The following is a 16839-nucleotide window of genomic DNA, read 5'->3' on the forward strand; positions in this document are numbered from 1 at the left end:
AACTGAAAAACCCTCAGACAGTTTTTTTTAATCCTTGTTCATTTGGCAATATCAGCATGTCTCGGGATAGATCTACCCTGTGAGGCTGGTGCTGATTACTCTTGGGTCTGGTTTCTCTCTTGTGGATCTGACCTCATCTTCCCCCTGGGAGAAGCACCCGCACGACACCAGTGATGGAGTCCTGGTGGGGTCAGGGGAACCAGACTGGGCTCTGTGCTGCTGGCCGTGTCCCACTGGTCCAGCCTCTGCCAATGTCCCACCCGCTGGCTTTGGCCCTGTGGTGGGTGTAGTGGCGATGGGTGAAGGCATCTTCCCCCATCCCCCCAAAGGCTCTGCGAACTCCCCCTGATTGTAGAAAACCCAGCAAATATCAACAAGGCTGGAGGGATACAGAAAAGCATCAAACGTAATACTTAAAGAGTGGATTAAATGACATCGTTTCTAAGCATTCATCTGATGTATAGGAATATACTTTGTTTAATTTAGGAAAATATACTATTGGATCCTCAGGAATAAACATTAAATATAAATCAAATGGAAGTCTAAGACACAAAAAGAAAAAAAGGAGGGAAAAAAAGAGAATGTGGAAAAAGAAAAGATGATTAAGTAGAGATGTAAAAATCCTCAGGTCTATCCCAAGAGGCAGCCAATATTCAGAAACGTCTCCTCCCCAAGCCCAGGGTGACAGTCCAAGGCTGTCCTCGGAAAAGGAATATTGAATTAAAACGGAAAATGTCTCTTAGCAGGCCCTAGTTTTAATATATTTTGCTCCTTTATTAGAAATATAAACAGATGATTACTTGTCTTTTTATTTGTCTTTTTGCATTTTTTTTTTTTTTTAACAAATACTTTTTGGTAGCTTGTCTGGGTTATATTTTGACTCATAAAATAACCTTCCCAATTTGGCCCCGCGCAGGTCAAACGTCTCCAGAAGCTCCCTTCCCCGAGTTTATTCCGCCGACTTGCGAACAACTGCTGTCATCAACCTTTGATTACAAAAAAATGTCCCTTTCCGGCTTCAGAATCTCCAACTGGTTTCCAAGGGGACCCCAACGGTTCCCTGTTCAGCCCCAGATCTGCTCTGGAACCGAAGGAGGGCGTCCAAGCGCTGGCCCTTCGGCCCAGAGGGGCCTAGGCTTTGTCCTTGAACTTCTCCAGGCAGTCTCTGAGTTCTCTGGGGGCGCCCACTCCCACGTCCTGGCACACCCACTTGATGTCCTCGTCGGTGCCGCCGAGGATGGAGTTCACGGTGGGACAGCTGTCGTCGGCGGGGATGGTGGTGAAGGTGGTGAACTTCACCTTTTTCCTCTTGGAGGTGGGTGAGTGCAGGGGCTCGTGCGTCTGGCCCCTGCCCTGCCTGTCCCCGGAGTCGGCGGGCCTGGGGACCTGGCTCTGCCCGTGCTTCTGGGAACCGCCGCTGAGCAGGAGACGGTTGCTCTCGTCTATGACGGTCGTGCGCTCGTCCTGCCGGGGGCACGCGTCGCCCGCGTCCTCCAGGAGCTCCGCTTCGTTGCCCAGCCACACCCAATCGTGCGAGTGGGTCACGGAGGCCTGGCCTTCCAGGGGCACCTGCTTGTGCCTGTACTTGAGGGCGAAGGTGGCGCAGTTGATGAGGAAGACGAGGATGGCCAGGCAGAAGACCCCCAGCAGGGCGTACATGCCGATCTCCAGGTCGCTCAGGCCGCGGGGCGCCTGCACCAGGTCGCCGGGCCCCGGCCCGCCCCCCGCCTGCGGCAGGTCCACCTGCGCCGGGAAGTTGGCGAAGTCGATGGGGATGGTCTGCAGCTGGCCCTCGCCCGCCAGCCGGCCCCCGTCCAGCCGGCTGTTCTTGCCCACCTTGTTGTCCAGCAGCGACTTGGCCGTGGGGCTGCCCCTCCGGAGGGCCCCCTCCTCGCGCTCCGCGGAGGAGCTGCCGTACCAGTGCCCCTCCTGGCCCTTGTGGCGCCGGTCGCTGGCGTGGTTCTTCATCTCGGCCTCCCCGTGGTCCCCGCCGGGGCTGGAGTCGGCGTCGTTCTGGCCGAACTTGACCCTGACGATGCCGACGCCCACGGCCAGGACGCTCTTGCGCTTGGATTTCTGGCAAGTCTCCGCGATGGTCAGGTCCACTCGGACCAGGGGTCCCTGGCCTTCCCCTTCGGCCGTGACCACGGGCCGCCCGGGCGAGCGGGGCTGGGGGACGGACACGACGGCCTCGTCCAGGGAGGTGGCGGTCAGGGTGAAGTCCTTGGTGTCGTAGATGTCCAGAGGTGTCACTGAGCCATCGCTGAACTGGAGCCAAGTGCTGAGCACGGCTTCCTGCGGGGAGAGGGGCAGTTAGAAAACCACGGGGGAGGCGAGAGGGGGGGGGGGGGGAGACGCCTCTTCTCTGGGCATCGCGCCTGCCCCCATTCTAGAACAGAACCCGAAGACTTAGGGGCAGGACTCAGAATCCAGACCTGGTGGCTGATGAACCTGGGGGAAAAAAATCCAGGTTTTATATCAAGATCCGAGAGTCACCTTAATGGAACCAAGAACCAATGTAGACAGGCAATGACAGCTCCAGTGTAATCCTTACCCAGGGAAAAGACGCCATGAAAAGCCCTCACTGAATTTAGGCTCCATTGAATTTGTTTGTTTGTTTATTTATTTATTTATTCCATTGAATTTATTACCAGTGATGTCACTTGAGCGTGTCTGCTGGCTCTTCACATGATCTACTACTGCTCAATCTGACGCCCCCTCTTCCCTCCTATCAGAACCCTTGTGATGACATTGAGTCCAGTATGTTCCATTCTCCGTGTAATCCGTGGTGATCTCTCCATCTCAAGCTCCTTAATCACACGTGCACGGTCCCCTCTGACACATCGGGTGACGTATTCACAGGGTCTAGGAAACAGGTGACCATCTATGGAGCGCCATTATTCCACCTGCCGCGGTGCTGATGGTAGCTGAGGTGTCCCTAGTGCTTCCTGGGTACCAGCCACTGTTCTAAGTGGTTTTCCTGATCAACTCATTGAATCACCACAACAGTATGCAAGGTACATGCTGTTATCTATATTTCTCATTCTGCAGGTGAGTAGACTGGATCACAGGGGGGACCCGAGGCTCACCCAAGTTTCCACCGCCAAGTGGCAGAGCTGGGTTTGAGTACAGTCAGTTCGTCTCGAGTTTTAACCACGGTTGCTGGTCAGTCTCCTGGCTGCCTTTGACTCTGAGGTCACTGACCAGGCCAGGGATTGAAGGAAACAATTGTGATGTGTCTGGAATTCTTCCCTGTCCTCTAAGAACAGGCATTGAGTGGTCCAATTTTCATTCATCTGATCATTTCAGGGACATGTATTAAAAGCCTCTTCGGTGTCAGGCCATGCGCCAGACACTGAGTAGTCTTGGACAGAAGACTGACAGGGAGTAAACAATACACGGCTGTTTATCGTGGCAGGCTGGGATGTTTCCTGGAGCTGGGCTGGGATGTTAGTTCTGCATAAGTTTGATGTGCTAAGTTTTACTTTATTTTTTACTTTTTTTTGGCTGTGCTGCATTACTTGTGGGATGTTAGTTCCCTGACCAGGGATTGAACCTGCACCCTCAGCAGTGAAAGCATAGAGTCCTAACCACTGGACCACCAGGGAATTCCCTAAGTTTTACTTTTTAATGTACAGTTCAATGTACAGGGAGGAAGGAAGGTGATTGGAGGTTAGGAGGGAGATGGGTTGGCACTGGCTGTGAAATGGCCAGGAGAGCTCCTGTTGGACAATCTGCTGGATGTTATGAAGGTGAAGCAGGGTGCAGAGGGGGGAAGGAAATGGGCAGTGACCTCATGGCTGGGAAGAGCTAACGGAACCCCAGGGGTCTGTTGTGGGTAAAGGATCCTGTGTTCCTCTAATCCTGGCCTCTGGACACCATGGCAAAGGGCAGAGGGTTTGAAGTGGGAGTTTTGAATTAAATACATGGATCCACTATTTCCCCGGGAACATTTTTCTTTAAAACAATTCTTCTGGGCCTCAGTTTCCCCAACTGAAAGTGGGAATGTGAATACCTAAACCATAGGGTCTGGGATGGACATCTTTTTGGCCTGACCAGTTTCCATTCCTCCTTTCCGATGGGGGCTAGAACACTAATTTTCCTTTCAGAACCATGCCTTTTCTCCATTCAGAGTTGGAGGAGTATGGGTGGGAGGGACCCGCCTCTCCAGTTCCAGAGGTGGGCACGTGTCCAAGGTCTGGCCAATCAGAACATTTTACTACCCTTTTCACAGTGATTGGCTCAGAAAGAGGCACATGACCCAAACCAGCCAATGGGACGTGATCTCTGGGCTTTTGTTGGAATTAGAGCAGAATTTATTTCCCCTGGAACTACTGAGTTGGGATGCAAGCTGGAATGGGAAGTGGCCATCCTGCAACCACTTAGGGACAGTCTGCTGGAACCTGAGGCCAGCACAAGGGAGAGAAAGATAAGAGATGGAGGGGGAGAGAGAGAGAGAGAGAATCTTAAGAGCACGTCTCAACAACAAAGAAGACTGGCTAAGTATAAACTAGTTAAAAACTAGGTAAAAATATACAAATAAGAGATGCAAATTCCCAGGAATCAGAAATGAAAAGGGAAGGCATACTAGAGCGGTACAAATAGGTAACTGTTACTGAGACGGCTTGAGGGCGTGCAGAGGTGCTCAGAAGACCTACCAGCCAGTGGCTGGGATGGTGATGCCCAACTAGGCATGTGTCAGATTGGGGTGAAAGCTTTTACGTAAAGCCAGGACTCCTCTCCACATATGGGGGTGAGAAAGCCTACCCACTGGGCCAGAGGCACAGCCGTGATGCTTGTCTGTGCGCTAAGCACTGGGTGTGAAAATGTCTCCCTTGGAAATCAGAACCTCACGCCTTCCCCAGGAGCGGGGAGTCTGGAGTTATAACACCTGATGGTGAAGGAGCTGCAAGACATTTACTTGAAACTGGACCCATACACATGCAAAACTGCTCAGGAATGCCTCAGGAACCATACAAAACAAAGCAACCACAGCTCAAGAGGTGCTCATGATAAAAAAAATTACAATCCCTAGGAGGGAAGGCTCTACCATGAGAGAAAACCGTAAGACTTTCACATAGAAAGATCAGCAGATGAAGGATTCGAGATAATAAATGAAAAAGACTATAAAATAAAACAAAGCAACAACAAAAATAAGCCAAAAAACAATAGTTAAAGAGAGTAAAAAGGAGTAGAAACTACACTGAAAGAGTGGGAGTCACCGGAAAAAGAACAGGGAGCTGTGGAAAGAACCACACAGAACTTCTAGACATGAAAAATACTCCGGTTGAAATTAATTACTCAGTGGATAGTTTGAAGAGCAGATTAGACATGGTTGAGGAGAGAATTAGTGTAATGGGAGACTGAGCCCAGAAACTTACCCAGAATGTAACCACAGGAATATAAAGAGATGAAACATAGGAAAGGAAGGTTGAAAGGAATGAGAAAGAGAATGAGAATGACCAACAGTTTTCTGTTAGGAGTTCCAGAAGCAAAGAATTTGGGAGGACTTCAAGAGTCAAAGAAATAAGGGCTGGACATTTTCCAAAATTGAGGACAAGTGCCCATAATAGAAATGAAGGTTTCTGATGACACCACTGGAGCATCCAGATCTAGCTTTACCTGAAGATGCAAATGCTTGGACATGAACTGATAAACCCTGACGTCTGACTCAACCAGCCCGAGTTAGGCCTCTATCACTTGTAAGGAAAAGCCCAGACTATCACCAGCTTCCTGTTAGGAGTGAGTGAGAATGTTCACGAAGTCTAAAGATGGTGTGTGCTCGCCATTGGCACCTGCCCACTTTCCGACAATACCTGCCTGCTTAACTTTCAGCTGTCAAGCCCGCAAGGTGGTTTTGCCTGAGGGCATTCTGGCCTCTGGAACCCACGCGGTCATGCCCGCAGCCAGAAATGCTGAGAAATTAACACCCTCCAGAAGCAGCCCTCCACTAAGGGCTGACGGGAGGTGTAATAAATATCCCAGCTTCCTTGCCCTCAGCTACAATGACTCTCCAGCCTTTTCTACACTGGCTGACAGTTTCCCCAGGAGACCCAGGCTCCAGTAGCCCACAGTGGCGGCTGAGTTGGGAACACACTCTTTTGGCTGTCTTCCCTTCCTTCCCTCACTTCCCGACGCCCTTCTGGTGTTCCCTTCACCGCCCAGATGAAGTCCTTGTACGTGGATCCTCATCTCAGGCTCAGCTTTTGGGGGAATCAAAGCTAAGACGCGACCGGTTCAGGAATTTTCCCCACCGCCCTCCTCTCCTTTAGCTTCATCAACTTACAAATCGTACAGTCGGACGGGCCCTCTTCTAAAGCCTCAGTCGAATGCATTCATGTCGGGGGAGACCTCATTTCACTTCACTAGCCTAGCTTTCTTTAGCACTAATAGGGCACAGGGGAGTGCAACTGCCCTCATATTCACGGCATAGCCATCTTTCAGATTTTGTATTTCAAAGTTGGAAATATCAAGAACAAGGGGCCAGCCTTCCACACTCCAAGGGCTGAGATAAAACATTGTTAACGCAGCATGCAAGTTCATCTTGGCTGACTTTTTGCCTTGAGTTCATTTTTCTTCATCAACTCTAGACGGAGAATGAACTTAACATCAGACAAGCCCCCTGAATGGCAGGCAATCCGAATTAAGCCCTCAGAACCCCGCGGGCTTGCCAACCTCCATCTCCATCATCCCTGCTGTGTGATTGAGACCAAGTCCTTCCATTAGCTCATGACAGCGAGGTTGGAACATACGGGTTGTCTCGGGAGAAGCCAACGCAATTCCCCAAAGATGAGAAATTCTGAAATACTTAAACTAACAACACGTCCAGGCATGATTTAGAGCTCCTATTCTTTCAAGAGTCGTGTCTGCAAATTGAATGAACTCTATCCATAGATCCCCTTAGGCAGCGCCGGGGCGCTCCAATTACCATCAGCCAATGAAGACAGATGGGTGAGGCTGGATACTGATGGGTGGCCTTGCCCCATGCCAGGGAGGTGGCAATGTCACTTATCCCCTGATTAATTACCGGTTCTCAGCAAATAGCTCCACGCTTTCTGCTTTGTCTCCCCACTTTGCTTGCTCTGCTCTTTCTGAACCAGCAAACGCCAGGCCAGTTTCCTGCCCCCAGGAGAGGTGAGCAGAGGCCCCCGTACCGGGAGCTGGACCAGGATGGGAACCGACTCCAGGTCCCAGCTGGTCATGCTCTGGAACCATACCAGGTAGCAACGCGCAGCACTTCTAGAATGGTCCGCCCTAATCCTTGGAACCTGGGAGCATAACGAGATGTCCCTCCCATGATGATGTTATATATGCACAGTTGAAGTTAGGGAGAGCTGCCTGGCTGAGCCGGGTGAGTCTGCTGTAGTCACAGGAGCCTTTGGAAGCAGAGGAGTTTCTCTGGCTGGTGGCAGAGGGAAAGTCAGAGGTTGAAAGCACGAGAAGAACTCCACGCACCGTTACTGGTTCTGAAGATGATGGGGTGGCGGGGGGGGGGGGGGTGGTGTGGGCAGAGAGAGGCTCCCAGCCAGCAGCTAGCAAAGAAGCAGAAACCTCAGGCGCTCAGCTGCACAGAGGACTGGATTCTGCCAACCACACCAGTGAGCGCAGGAGCAGATTCTTCCCCAGAGCGTCCTGATAAGAGGCTTTGCTCTCAGCCTGTGAACCCAGGAGCATGGCACCCAGCTGAGCCCACCTGGACTCCTGACCCGCAGAGCTGTGAACGATAGTGGTGGTCGTCTTAAGCTGCTAGGCTTCTGACAGTTCGTTGCACAGATGGCTAATCCATCCCTGTGCACTGGGAACCATTATTCTGGTTCACCACAGACCCCGCTTCTTGGACGGTGTAACCACGTGCACTTTACACAGCCCGCATCACTCCACCCTGGAATGTGGGTTGGGCACCCTGCCCCCGTTCCTCCCACCTCCCTCCGCTTTGGCTGAAGCAGATGTGGCAACCAGCCTTGCTCCCCTCGACCTCCGGCGTCCAGGCCCCGACCTGTTTGGGGGTTCTCAGCAGCTCCTCAGCTGTGGCCACAGCCGTGACGGCCTTGCTGTTCTCTGTGCTGGGGTGCAGGGTGACCGACAGCCCAGCCACGAACTGGACGGCCAGGTCTGTCACCGAGACTTTGTCATCTAACACGGTTACTGTCTTCTCGGCCAGGATGGAGTCAGACAGTGGGGACAGCACCTGGGCAGGACACAAGATAAATCCGTCACACCTGCTTCTGGATGTTGGAACCTTTCCCTCCATCCTAAACAGGGTCCAGAATATAGTGTGAAGGAGCCACACATCTACTTCACTATATACACTGGCCCGTACTCGGCCTTTGTGAGAATCAGATAAAGTCACCCCTCCCCGAGACACTTTAGCTCTATCTTTTGGAAAACGGACATAAAAATTAAAATCCATTCTGTCTTTTTTTTTTTTTTTTAATTAATTAATTTATTTCTGGCTACGTTGGGTCTTTGTTGCTGCATTTGGGCTTTCTCTAGTTGCAGCGAGCGGGGGCTACCTTCGTTGCGGAGCACGGGCTCTAGGCGCATGGGCTCAGTAGTTGTGGCTCGCGGGCTCTAGAGCGCAGGCTCAGTAGTTGTGTCGCATGGGCTTAGTTGCTTCACGGCATGTGGGATCTTCCCAGACCAGGGATCGAAGCCGTGCCCCCTGCACCGGCAGGCAGCTTCTTAACCACTGCACCACCAGAGAAGCCCTCCATTCTGTCTTTGAAAGGAAATGACCCTCCCCATTTAGATGAGGCTCTCTTGCGTACCACACAACCTGGTCAACCGTACGCGACAATTCTGCTGCCTGGACCTGTGAAGAGTCGCACACAAACTGACTCTGCACAGCCCAAATCCCATTCTAGGTGAATTACGGAATCAACTGGAGACCTGAATTGTAAATAGTTTACTCTCCCCTCGGGCCCCCAGCACAATGTGTCCTCTGCTGAAATGTTACTTTCTGCCTTATCTCATAAACCACATGTAGGACCTGAGATGTCTCAGGTGAAATGGTAGAAACGTATCTATCATTTCCACCTGGGGTGGTTGTGAAAGGATCCAGAATGACATTCCAAAAAGGTGGAGTCACACACACGACTACCTGTAAGACAGATAACCAACAAGGACCTACTGTATAGCACAGAGAACTCTACTCAATACTCTGTGATAACCTATATGAGAAAAGAATCTGAAAAAGAATGGATATATGTATATGTATAACTGAATCACTGTGCTGTACACCTGAAACTAACACAACATTGTAAATCAACTCTACTTCAATAAAATTAAAAAACAAACAAACAAAAAACCAAAAAGGTGGAGTCAGTAGGGTGGGACTTGATGGGTTGACTAAAAGGCCCTCATGCCCTGTCATCTGTCCTGAAATCCCACCATTCTGTACATTTCCTTGAGCAAAAGAGGCAGTCGGATTTTGAAGAGAGTTTGTCGAATGACTATATGACAGAATGACAGACTGACTTGAGGAAAGAAGGGAGGAAGGGAAGAAGGGACGCATCCTTCTTTGGTCACCGGTAGGAGCAGTGCAGAGATGGGGGAAGGTCCTAAGAGGGTGTAGGAGGTGCGCATCTGGAAAGCGGGCACTGAGGGCGGAGGAGCAGAGTCAGGGTGGGGCGGGGTGGGGCGGTGGGAATGGAGTACGCAGCAGTGATGGGGTCAGAGCGGTGCTAAGGGGTGTGGCCACCACCTTCTCAACTCTGTTTGGAAGGAGCTTGGGGCTCAAAGAGCTGGTCCAGGCTCACCTTTCGGGGGCCCCAGGATGCCATCATGAGGACAAGGAATTGGCCACGAGGACCCGCCCATCTAGTGAGCCTCCCCCAGGGCTGGGTACCACATTCGGTGATTGGTGTGCAGAAGTTCCCAGCTCCGGCTTCCTACCTGGATGGTTGTCATGCCAACCTCCCTCCCGACCAGGATCCTGCTGTCCTGGAGAGTGGCCACGTGGGGTTCCTCCAGCTTCATGAAGTCTGCAACCAGGTGGGTGATGTCGAACTGCCAGTCGGGACTGAGCAGGTGGCTTGGCCGGCCCCAGGGGCTGGCGCCCTCAGACACAAACTGCGTGAGGACCCGCACGGTGGCGTGCTGGTACTGCAGGGCGCAGCCTCGGCCCCGCCTCTCCTCCTCATCCTCATCCTCGCTGTCTCGCGTGGGCCTGGTGGGAAAAGAGAAGAGGCTCTCAGGTCAGGGGATGGAATCCAAGATGCTCTCGAGTCACGAGGCAGGTGCCCCCGTCAACCTACAGGAGACAGCATCCCGGGCAGGAGCCTCAGGACCACACAGGAGCGCCAGCTCTATCACCGGGCAGCACAAAGTGTGAAACACCTCTCTCTCTCTCTCTCTCTCTCTCTTTTTTAATAATGCAAAGAAGCAAGCTTTATTGTACTTGCCAAAGGAGGAAGGTAAGACTTAATTGAGAAGAAAAGGTGAATATCTCTCTCCACTAAACAGCATGACCCAAAGGATTTCTCCACATCCTATCCCTCCTTATATAGGTAACCCACAAAAAATCCCATCTCTCTTTTGAAGACATTTATTGACAAATAAAAGATAGAAGAACTAATATTTACTAAACCTACACTGTCCACAAAGTAGCAGAGAACCATGCCTGGCCATTTACAACTTAATTTCAATGAATAAAATTAAGCAAATCAAAACATTAAATTTCTCAGTCACTCCATAACCCCTCGTGCTAGTGGCTACCATGCTGGACCTTGTGAGTCTAGAACATTCCACCACTGTAGAAAGGTCTATTGGGCAGAGTGGTATGATGCTCTTGAGATGTGTCTATCCTAAGCTCTGCATGGATGGACTCTTTTAATCTCATAACACCGTGAGGCAAAACTGTAATTATTCTTATGTCCAGATGAGGAAACTGAGGCAGAGAGATTGGGTGGCTGGCCCAAACTCACAAAGCAAGAAAGTAGCTGAGCTTGGATTTGAACCCAGCAAGTGTCAGTTCTGCCTTCTTCAGGGACATGGAACGAACCCATATCTTGGCCACTCGTGACCACTAAATGGTCTGAAGTCTTGGCTGGAGTCATGGCTGTCCTCCCCGTCAGGACAAATGCCTTCAAGTTTACCCTGTAGAAATGGATTCACCATTTCACTGTTCCATTTATCCATCTTGAGATGGACTCCAGTTGCCCCTTAAAAATCAAGACTCTGGTGCCTGGGAGACTGTCAGGAAAATAGTCGTGGTGGTTTAAGATGGAAGATTCCATGCAGGAAACTGGAATTCAGCAACAACTCTTATTTAGCTAAACTGAGGGCCACAGAGCTGAGAAAACAAGACCCCAAACTCCTACATGAGACAATCCAGAGTCAGAATGAATTAGAGGCTTTTGTTTAGGTTTAAGAGGAGACAGCAACCCCATGGTCCAGTATAAATGCAAGTAGACTTTACCCAATATTTTGATATGCATAGAGCTTTTCAAGTTTATAGATATTCATCCAGCACAGAAAAAGGATTCACCGTTTTGCTTAGAGAAAATAAACCCAAACTTAAATTCCCTGGGGGTGGATGGCCTAGAAAATCGTGTTACTTCTGTGGCTTCATTCTGGAGGGGCCACTTGCAGGAGACAGTTTACTAGGAGCCTGTGTAGAGTGCAAATGACCGGACCTCATGCTGACCCAGCCGCTCAGCAGCCTTCCTGCCTGGCTGGGTTACCCTGGGCCTTGGTTTCCCCAGAGGGTTGTTGGTAGGCTGTAGGCATGTATGCGTTGCATCATGTAATCACCATGGTAACAGCATCACCTACTCTTCACTGGCTCCTTTAGCGTTAAGGTCAGTGTCCACAGCCGTTGCCGTCACAGCTCTGACGCATCTCCCCGTCCCGGGCTTACCTCTTAGTGGCCACGATGGGGACCCTCCAGCCTTTAATCTGGCTCAGCTCCGTGTCAGAGACGTCGATCTGCAGGGGCAGCCGGGGCACCCACACGGTGATGAGCAGGGGGGCGCTCAGGTGCTGGTATGTGAAGTTCACCACCGTGTCCACCTTGCCTTTCATCTCTTTGCCATTGACAAAGACGTAGTCGCAGCGGTCGGACACCTGCCAGGACAGAGAGGGGATGGAGGAGGAGAAGTTCCTGGGGGCCCTGGAGGCCACCCTTCTGCCATTTGTCCTTTTCTCTAGCAAAGCACGCATGCTTGATTTAGGTTCCCCTCAATGCAGAGCCTCAGACAAGGATTCAGTGCGGTTGGTTTACTTGGGAGGTGACCCCAGGGAAGGGGGGACCAGGGAGCAGACTGAGGGAATCAGAGAAATAAGAAAAGTTGGTAGAAAGGTACATCTTTGCATTTGCTGCTGTGACCATCAGGCTCCATTTTTCTGGGCCTCATGGAAAGCATACAGAATTGTCCACCTGCAGTATGAGAGGCAGGAATATTATCTACCAGCTCCTCTCCTGTCTCTCTTTGAGGGCTGCTGTGTGAGTTAACTTCCCCACACTTTTAGGCTGAGACACAGGCCCTGGGATGGAAAGCAGAAGCAGATTGAGAGAAGTAGCAATCACCAAGTGAACTTGAACCTTCACAGAACTGCAGCTGGGACTGAACTCTGGGTGAACCCAGGGAATGTGATTTGGGCACCAGAGGTGTCTGTTCTCCAGGCTGATGTCTGCTCAGAAGATGAGCCACACCCACGTCCCGCCCCATCCAGCCTCCCAGGATCTGAAGGGATTGTACCGCCTTTCTCTCTAGCAGGACTCTTCCAGTTCCTACACTCTTGCTCCAATCACACGCAGCTCTGATGGCGCCCCGTCAGGAGAACACTCAGGCCTTCGCACATGTAGTTCCCTTTCCCTGGGAACACCCTTCCCTCCCTGTTTGCAGCACCTCCCCCGAAGCCCTAGGATTGTTTGTGTATCTGTACTGTTACTGTTCATCCTGTGAATGGCAGAATCTCATTAGTGATGACCAACTTATGTTTCCTTCCCCTGAATTTCCTCCTTTCACTGTTCCCATTTCTAGAAGATCATGGACTCAGGAAAGAGACAAGACAGAGCACAAAGCAAAACAAACACAGAGACAAAGAAAATAAAAGTCTTCAAGCGTCTAGATTTTGTGTTTCAATGCCTAAACCCTTAGGAAGATGCATCTATTTACAGCCCCACGGATATTCTCATGTGGCAAAGAAACAGCTGGAGGATGCCCGAGCCCCTTGGGAGGAGGCTGCAAGGAGCAGAGTGCCCAGGGGTGGGACCACATCAGAGGCAACCCATGTGGGCTCCGAATGATAATGGGTGTGCCCTAGCAACTGTGAACAGAATGCCCCCTCCCCAAGGCCGTCATACTAGTTAAGTCTCCTAGAAATTATTAGCCTCGGATGATGTTTCGTTGCCATAATGAATTGAAAACTGAAAAGAGAAATCAAGTTGCGTTACAGAGAAACATGACCCATCTTGCACAGCCAAGTGTATGGGATGGGATTTACACTAGCCCCATGTGTAAATTCACATTTTCAACTGCAAAACTGTAAAATCCTCGAAGGCAATAAGTACATCTTTTTCTTCTTTGATCTCTTGGTTCCTCGTACCAGCTGCTCATGAAGTGGGAGCTCAGAAAAGTGGATGCTGAATGGATGAATGGATGGATACAAGAATGGATGGATAAATGGATGGACAGATGGATGGATGGATGGATAAATGGATGAGTGGATGGATAGATGGATGAATGGATGAATGGGTGGGTGGATGGATGGATGCATGAATGGATGGATGGATAAATGGATGAGTGGATGGATAGATGGATAGATGGATGTATGGATGGACAGATGGATGGATGGATGGATGGATGAGTGGATGGATAGATGGATAGATGGATGAATGGGTGGATGAATGGATGGATGGATGGGTGCATGCGTGAATGGATGGATGGACAGCTGGATGGACGCCTGAACACGGCCCTTTCTTCATGGGGTACTTGCTTCAAGACAACCAAACAAAGATCTTGGGGCAAAGGAGATACAGTGGAAGACTGAGATAAGATGGAGCCAAGAGCAGTGGAAACACAGGAAGTTAATTTGAAAACTTCCAGAAAGCTCTAGAGCAGTGTTTCCTAACCTTTTAGGAGTCATGAACTCCTTTGAGAATACACATAAAGCTAATTCTTGCCATAGAAACGCATATACACACAGTTTTGTGTAGCATTTCAGAGTTAATGAAGTCACACATGGACTCTTCACCCAGCATTCACCACACTACGCTGTAACTGCCAGTTTGCTTATCTGTCTCCTGTCCAGGTTATACACGCTGGAAGGAGCAGCATTTTCTTCAGGGGGGTCTACGGCCCCGGTTAAATAACATCCAACGCTGAGCAATGAACTCTTGTGATCGCGCTCTCTTTCCCCAGCTTCTAGGGACTATGGATGGGTACTCTGGGCCCAATTTTCATCTTCAGCTCGCACCGTTTGCAGCGGCAGGTGGAGAGGGCTGGGCTGAGCGAATTTCCTCCATCTGCTGGGGACAGTGGCAGGGGGCAGTTGGGAGGGGAACACAAGGGTGGATCTTCTCAGTCATGGTCAAGAGTGGTTTAAAAATGTGTGCATACTGATTAAGAGGGGAAACCAATTTTCGTCCCTGTCCCAGATTTGTCATTAGCATGTAAACACTGTCCTGGATCCGGGCAGGCATTAGCATAATAGCCAAGCAAGAGTTATATCAGTAATCACTTCTTTAATCAATGTTGTAATTTACAGACCATTGACTTTCCTCATTTATTACCTTTCTGAGCTCTGGTGGGAAGGAACCTGGCTGCTCTAGAATACATAAATAATTAAGAGGAATGCCAAGGGTGCGAAGCAGCGGGGCATGATAGAGCCATTGTCACTGTTACTCCTGAAGGTGCCATAAATGTCTGCGCAAGTCTCAGGATGCATCCATCACTTCCTAAGTGGCTGGCAGTGGGAACCACGGTATCACAAAACAAGCTGGCTCATCTGCAAAAAAGGAACCCCAAACCCCTACGAGAATCTTTCCAGCCCCTTGGCTCCATTTCTGGGAATCTTTTTTCTCTCTCGTTGTGGGTGGGCTGCCCACTGAGAAAACTGCCCGCTGGCCCCTGCTCACTCTGACATTCAAACTCTCCCTTCTGAACGCATGGTGACCATGGAACCAGCCACTGATGTCTGCTTTTAAGGACTTGGAGGGGCTAGGGTGGGTTCTGGTTGAGCGACCTACGGTCAGCTGACACCTTCTGGTGTCACTCAGGCCTTGGCAACTTCCTGAGGACATTGCCTGCTTCCTAGGGGAGAAGCTGGGGACCACTTTGCATGAAGAAAGCAAAAGGCATCTGTCGGTCAGCCATCAACATCCAATGCGATTTTTGTCTGGATGCCCTCGGCCAAGCGGGTTCTCAAATTTGGCGAGCATTAGAGGGGGCTTGTCAAGTGTCCTCAGACTGTTGGGCCCACTCCTAAGTCTCAGATTGAGCAGGTCTGGGGTAGGGGGGCCCATATCTACACTTCTAACAAGTTCCTGGGAGACGCTGATGCCTCAGGTCCGGGGACCACAATTAGAGACTCACTCCTTGAAATAATGCAACTGCCCCTTCTTCTATGTTTCCATGGCAGCTTAAATATCCTGTCTTAGCCCTTTGGGGCTGCAATAACAGAATACCCAGAGACGGGGCCGGGGGCTTAAACCACAGTCATTTATTTCTCACAGTCTGGAGGCTGGGAAGTCCAATATCAAGGCGCCGGCAGAGTCTGTGTCTGGTGAGGGCCCATTCCTGGCTCATAGATGGCTGTCTTCTCTCTGTGTCCTCACTTGGTGGAAGGGGTGAGTGAGCCCTCTGGAGCCCCTTATAACAGCACTAATTTATTCATGAAAGCTCTGCCCTCGTGGCCTAATCACCTCCCTAAACCCCTGCCTCCGAACACCATCACACTGGGGTTTAAAATCTCAACATAGGTATTTGGGGGGTGTCACACAAACATTCAGTCCATATATACTCCTTTCATTATTGTAATCACTTAGCTCTGATGCTTTAAATACCATCTCTGTGCTAATGACTCCCCACATCCGACCTCCAGATAACAAAGTGCTTATTCAACATCTCTACTTGGCTCTCTAATTAGCATTTCCAACTTAATATGCTCAGAAATCTAACTCTAATAGGTTTTGCCCCTTCGGAGACTAGGGGTCGAGAATAGAAATTAAGTTCAAATACAGAAAAACGATTTACATTTCTTGTACACCTGAGTGTGTGTACCTGCTCTGTTAACATAAACTATCACATGCTCTTACACTGTCCTGATGCCTTCTTTTACATCTGCCATGTGCTTTCCCCATCATTCTCACCCTCGGTCCTTTCTGGAGCTCTGGACAGCCATCAGGATCCCATTTTAGAGATGAGAAAACTGAGGCTCACTGAGGTTGCAGCTTGCCCAAGGTGGAGAAGAGGGGTGAAGAACAGAACCGGTTTACGACAGTCAGTGCAGGATTTGATCAGACTGTTTCAGTCGTGTTGTCTTAACAGATAATATCCTGAGATTGTGGCCTTGGAAATCGCCCTTCCTGCCATGTGAGTCTTAGGGTCTTTTCCATTCCTGAGGGCTGGGGGACCAGGGAAAGGGGCCCCGAGAGAGGCCACTGGCCGCTGACTCTGACGTGGGCCAGCTCAGATCCCTTCCGCCAGTTGCCCTGACCCTCGCTCTCTTGGCCCATTCCCAAAGCAGCCCACTCAGACAGGCCGGAACACTGCACATCTGGTCAGGGAACAGATAGTACATGCTACCTGGAACTTAGGAGAGTTTAACAGAGGGACTCTTTACAAAGGTGTGGGTAGGGTTGAAGGAAACCAGCAAGAGATGGCAAAGCCCAGC

The 16839-nt window shown here is 50.4% G+C and overlaps 1 protein-coding gene across 1 annotated transcript in view; it reads right to left on the reverse strand.

Annotated features, from left to right (window-relative positions):
- Positions 1–780: 780 nt before the first annotated feature.
- The window catches only part of TMEM132C (transmembrane protein 132C), a 380764-nt gene continuing 364705 nt past the window's right edge, over positions 781–16839 (reverse strand). Inside the window, exons 6-9 of the mRNA XM_059894191.1 lie at positions 11861–12066; positions 9895–10168; positions 7997–8188; positions 781–2295 (exon numbers count right to left, since the gene is read on the reverse strand). Coding sequence (XP_059750174.1) covers positions 1132–2295; positions 7997–8188; positions 9895–10168; positions 11861–12066 — 1836 coding nt within the window. The 3' untranslated portion in view covers positions 781–1131. The remainder of the gene's footprint in view (positions 2296–7996; positions 8189–9894; positions 10169–11860; positions 12067–16839) is intronic.

The sequence above is a fragment of the Balaenoptera ricei genome, chromosome 14 (assembly GCF_028023285.1).
Source record: "Balaenoptera ricei isolate mBalRic1 chromosome 14, mBalRic1.hap2, whole genome shotgun sequence".
NCBI classification, from domain to species: domain Eukaryota; kingdom Metazoa; phylum Chordata; class Mammalia; order Artiodactyla; family Balaenopteridae; genus Balaenoptera; species Balaenoptera ricei.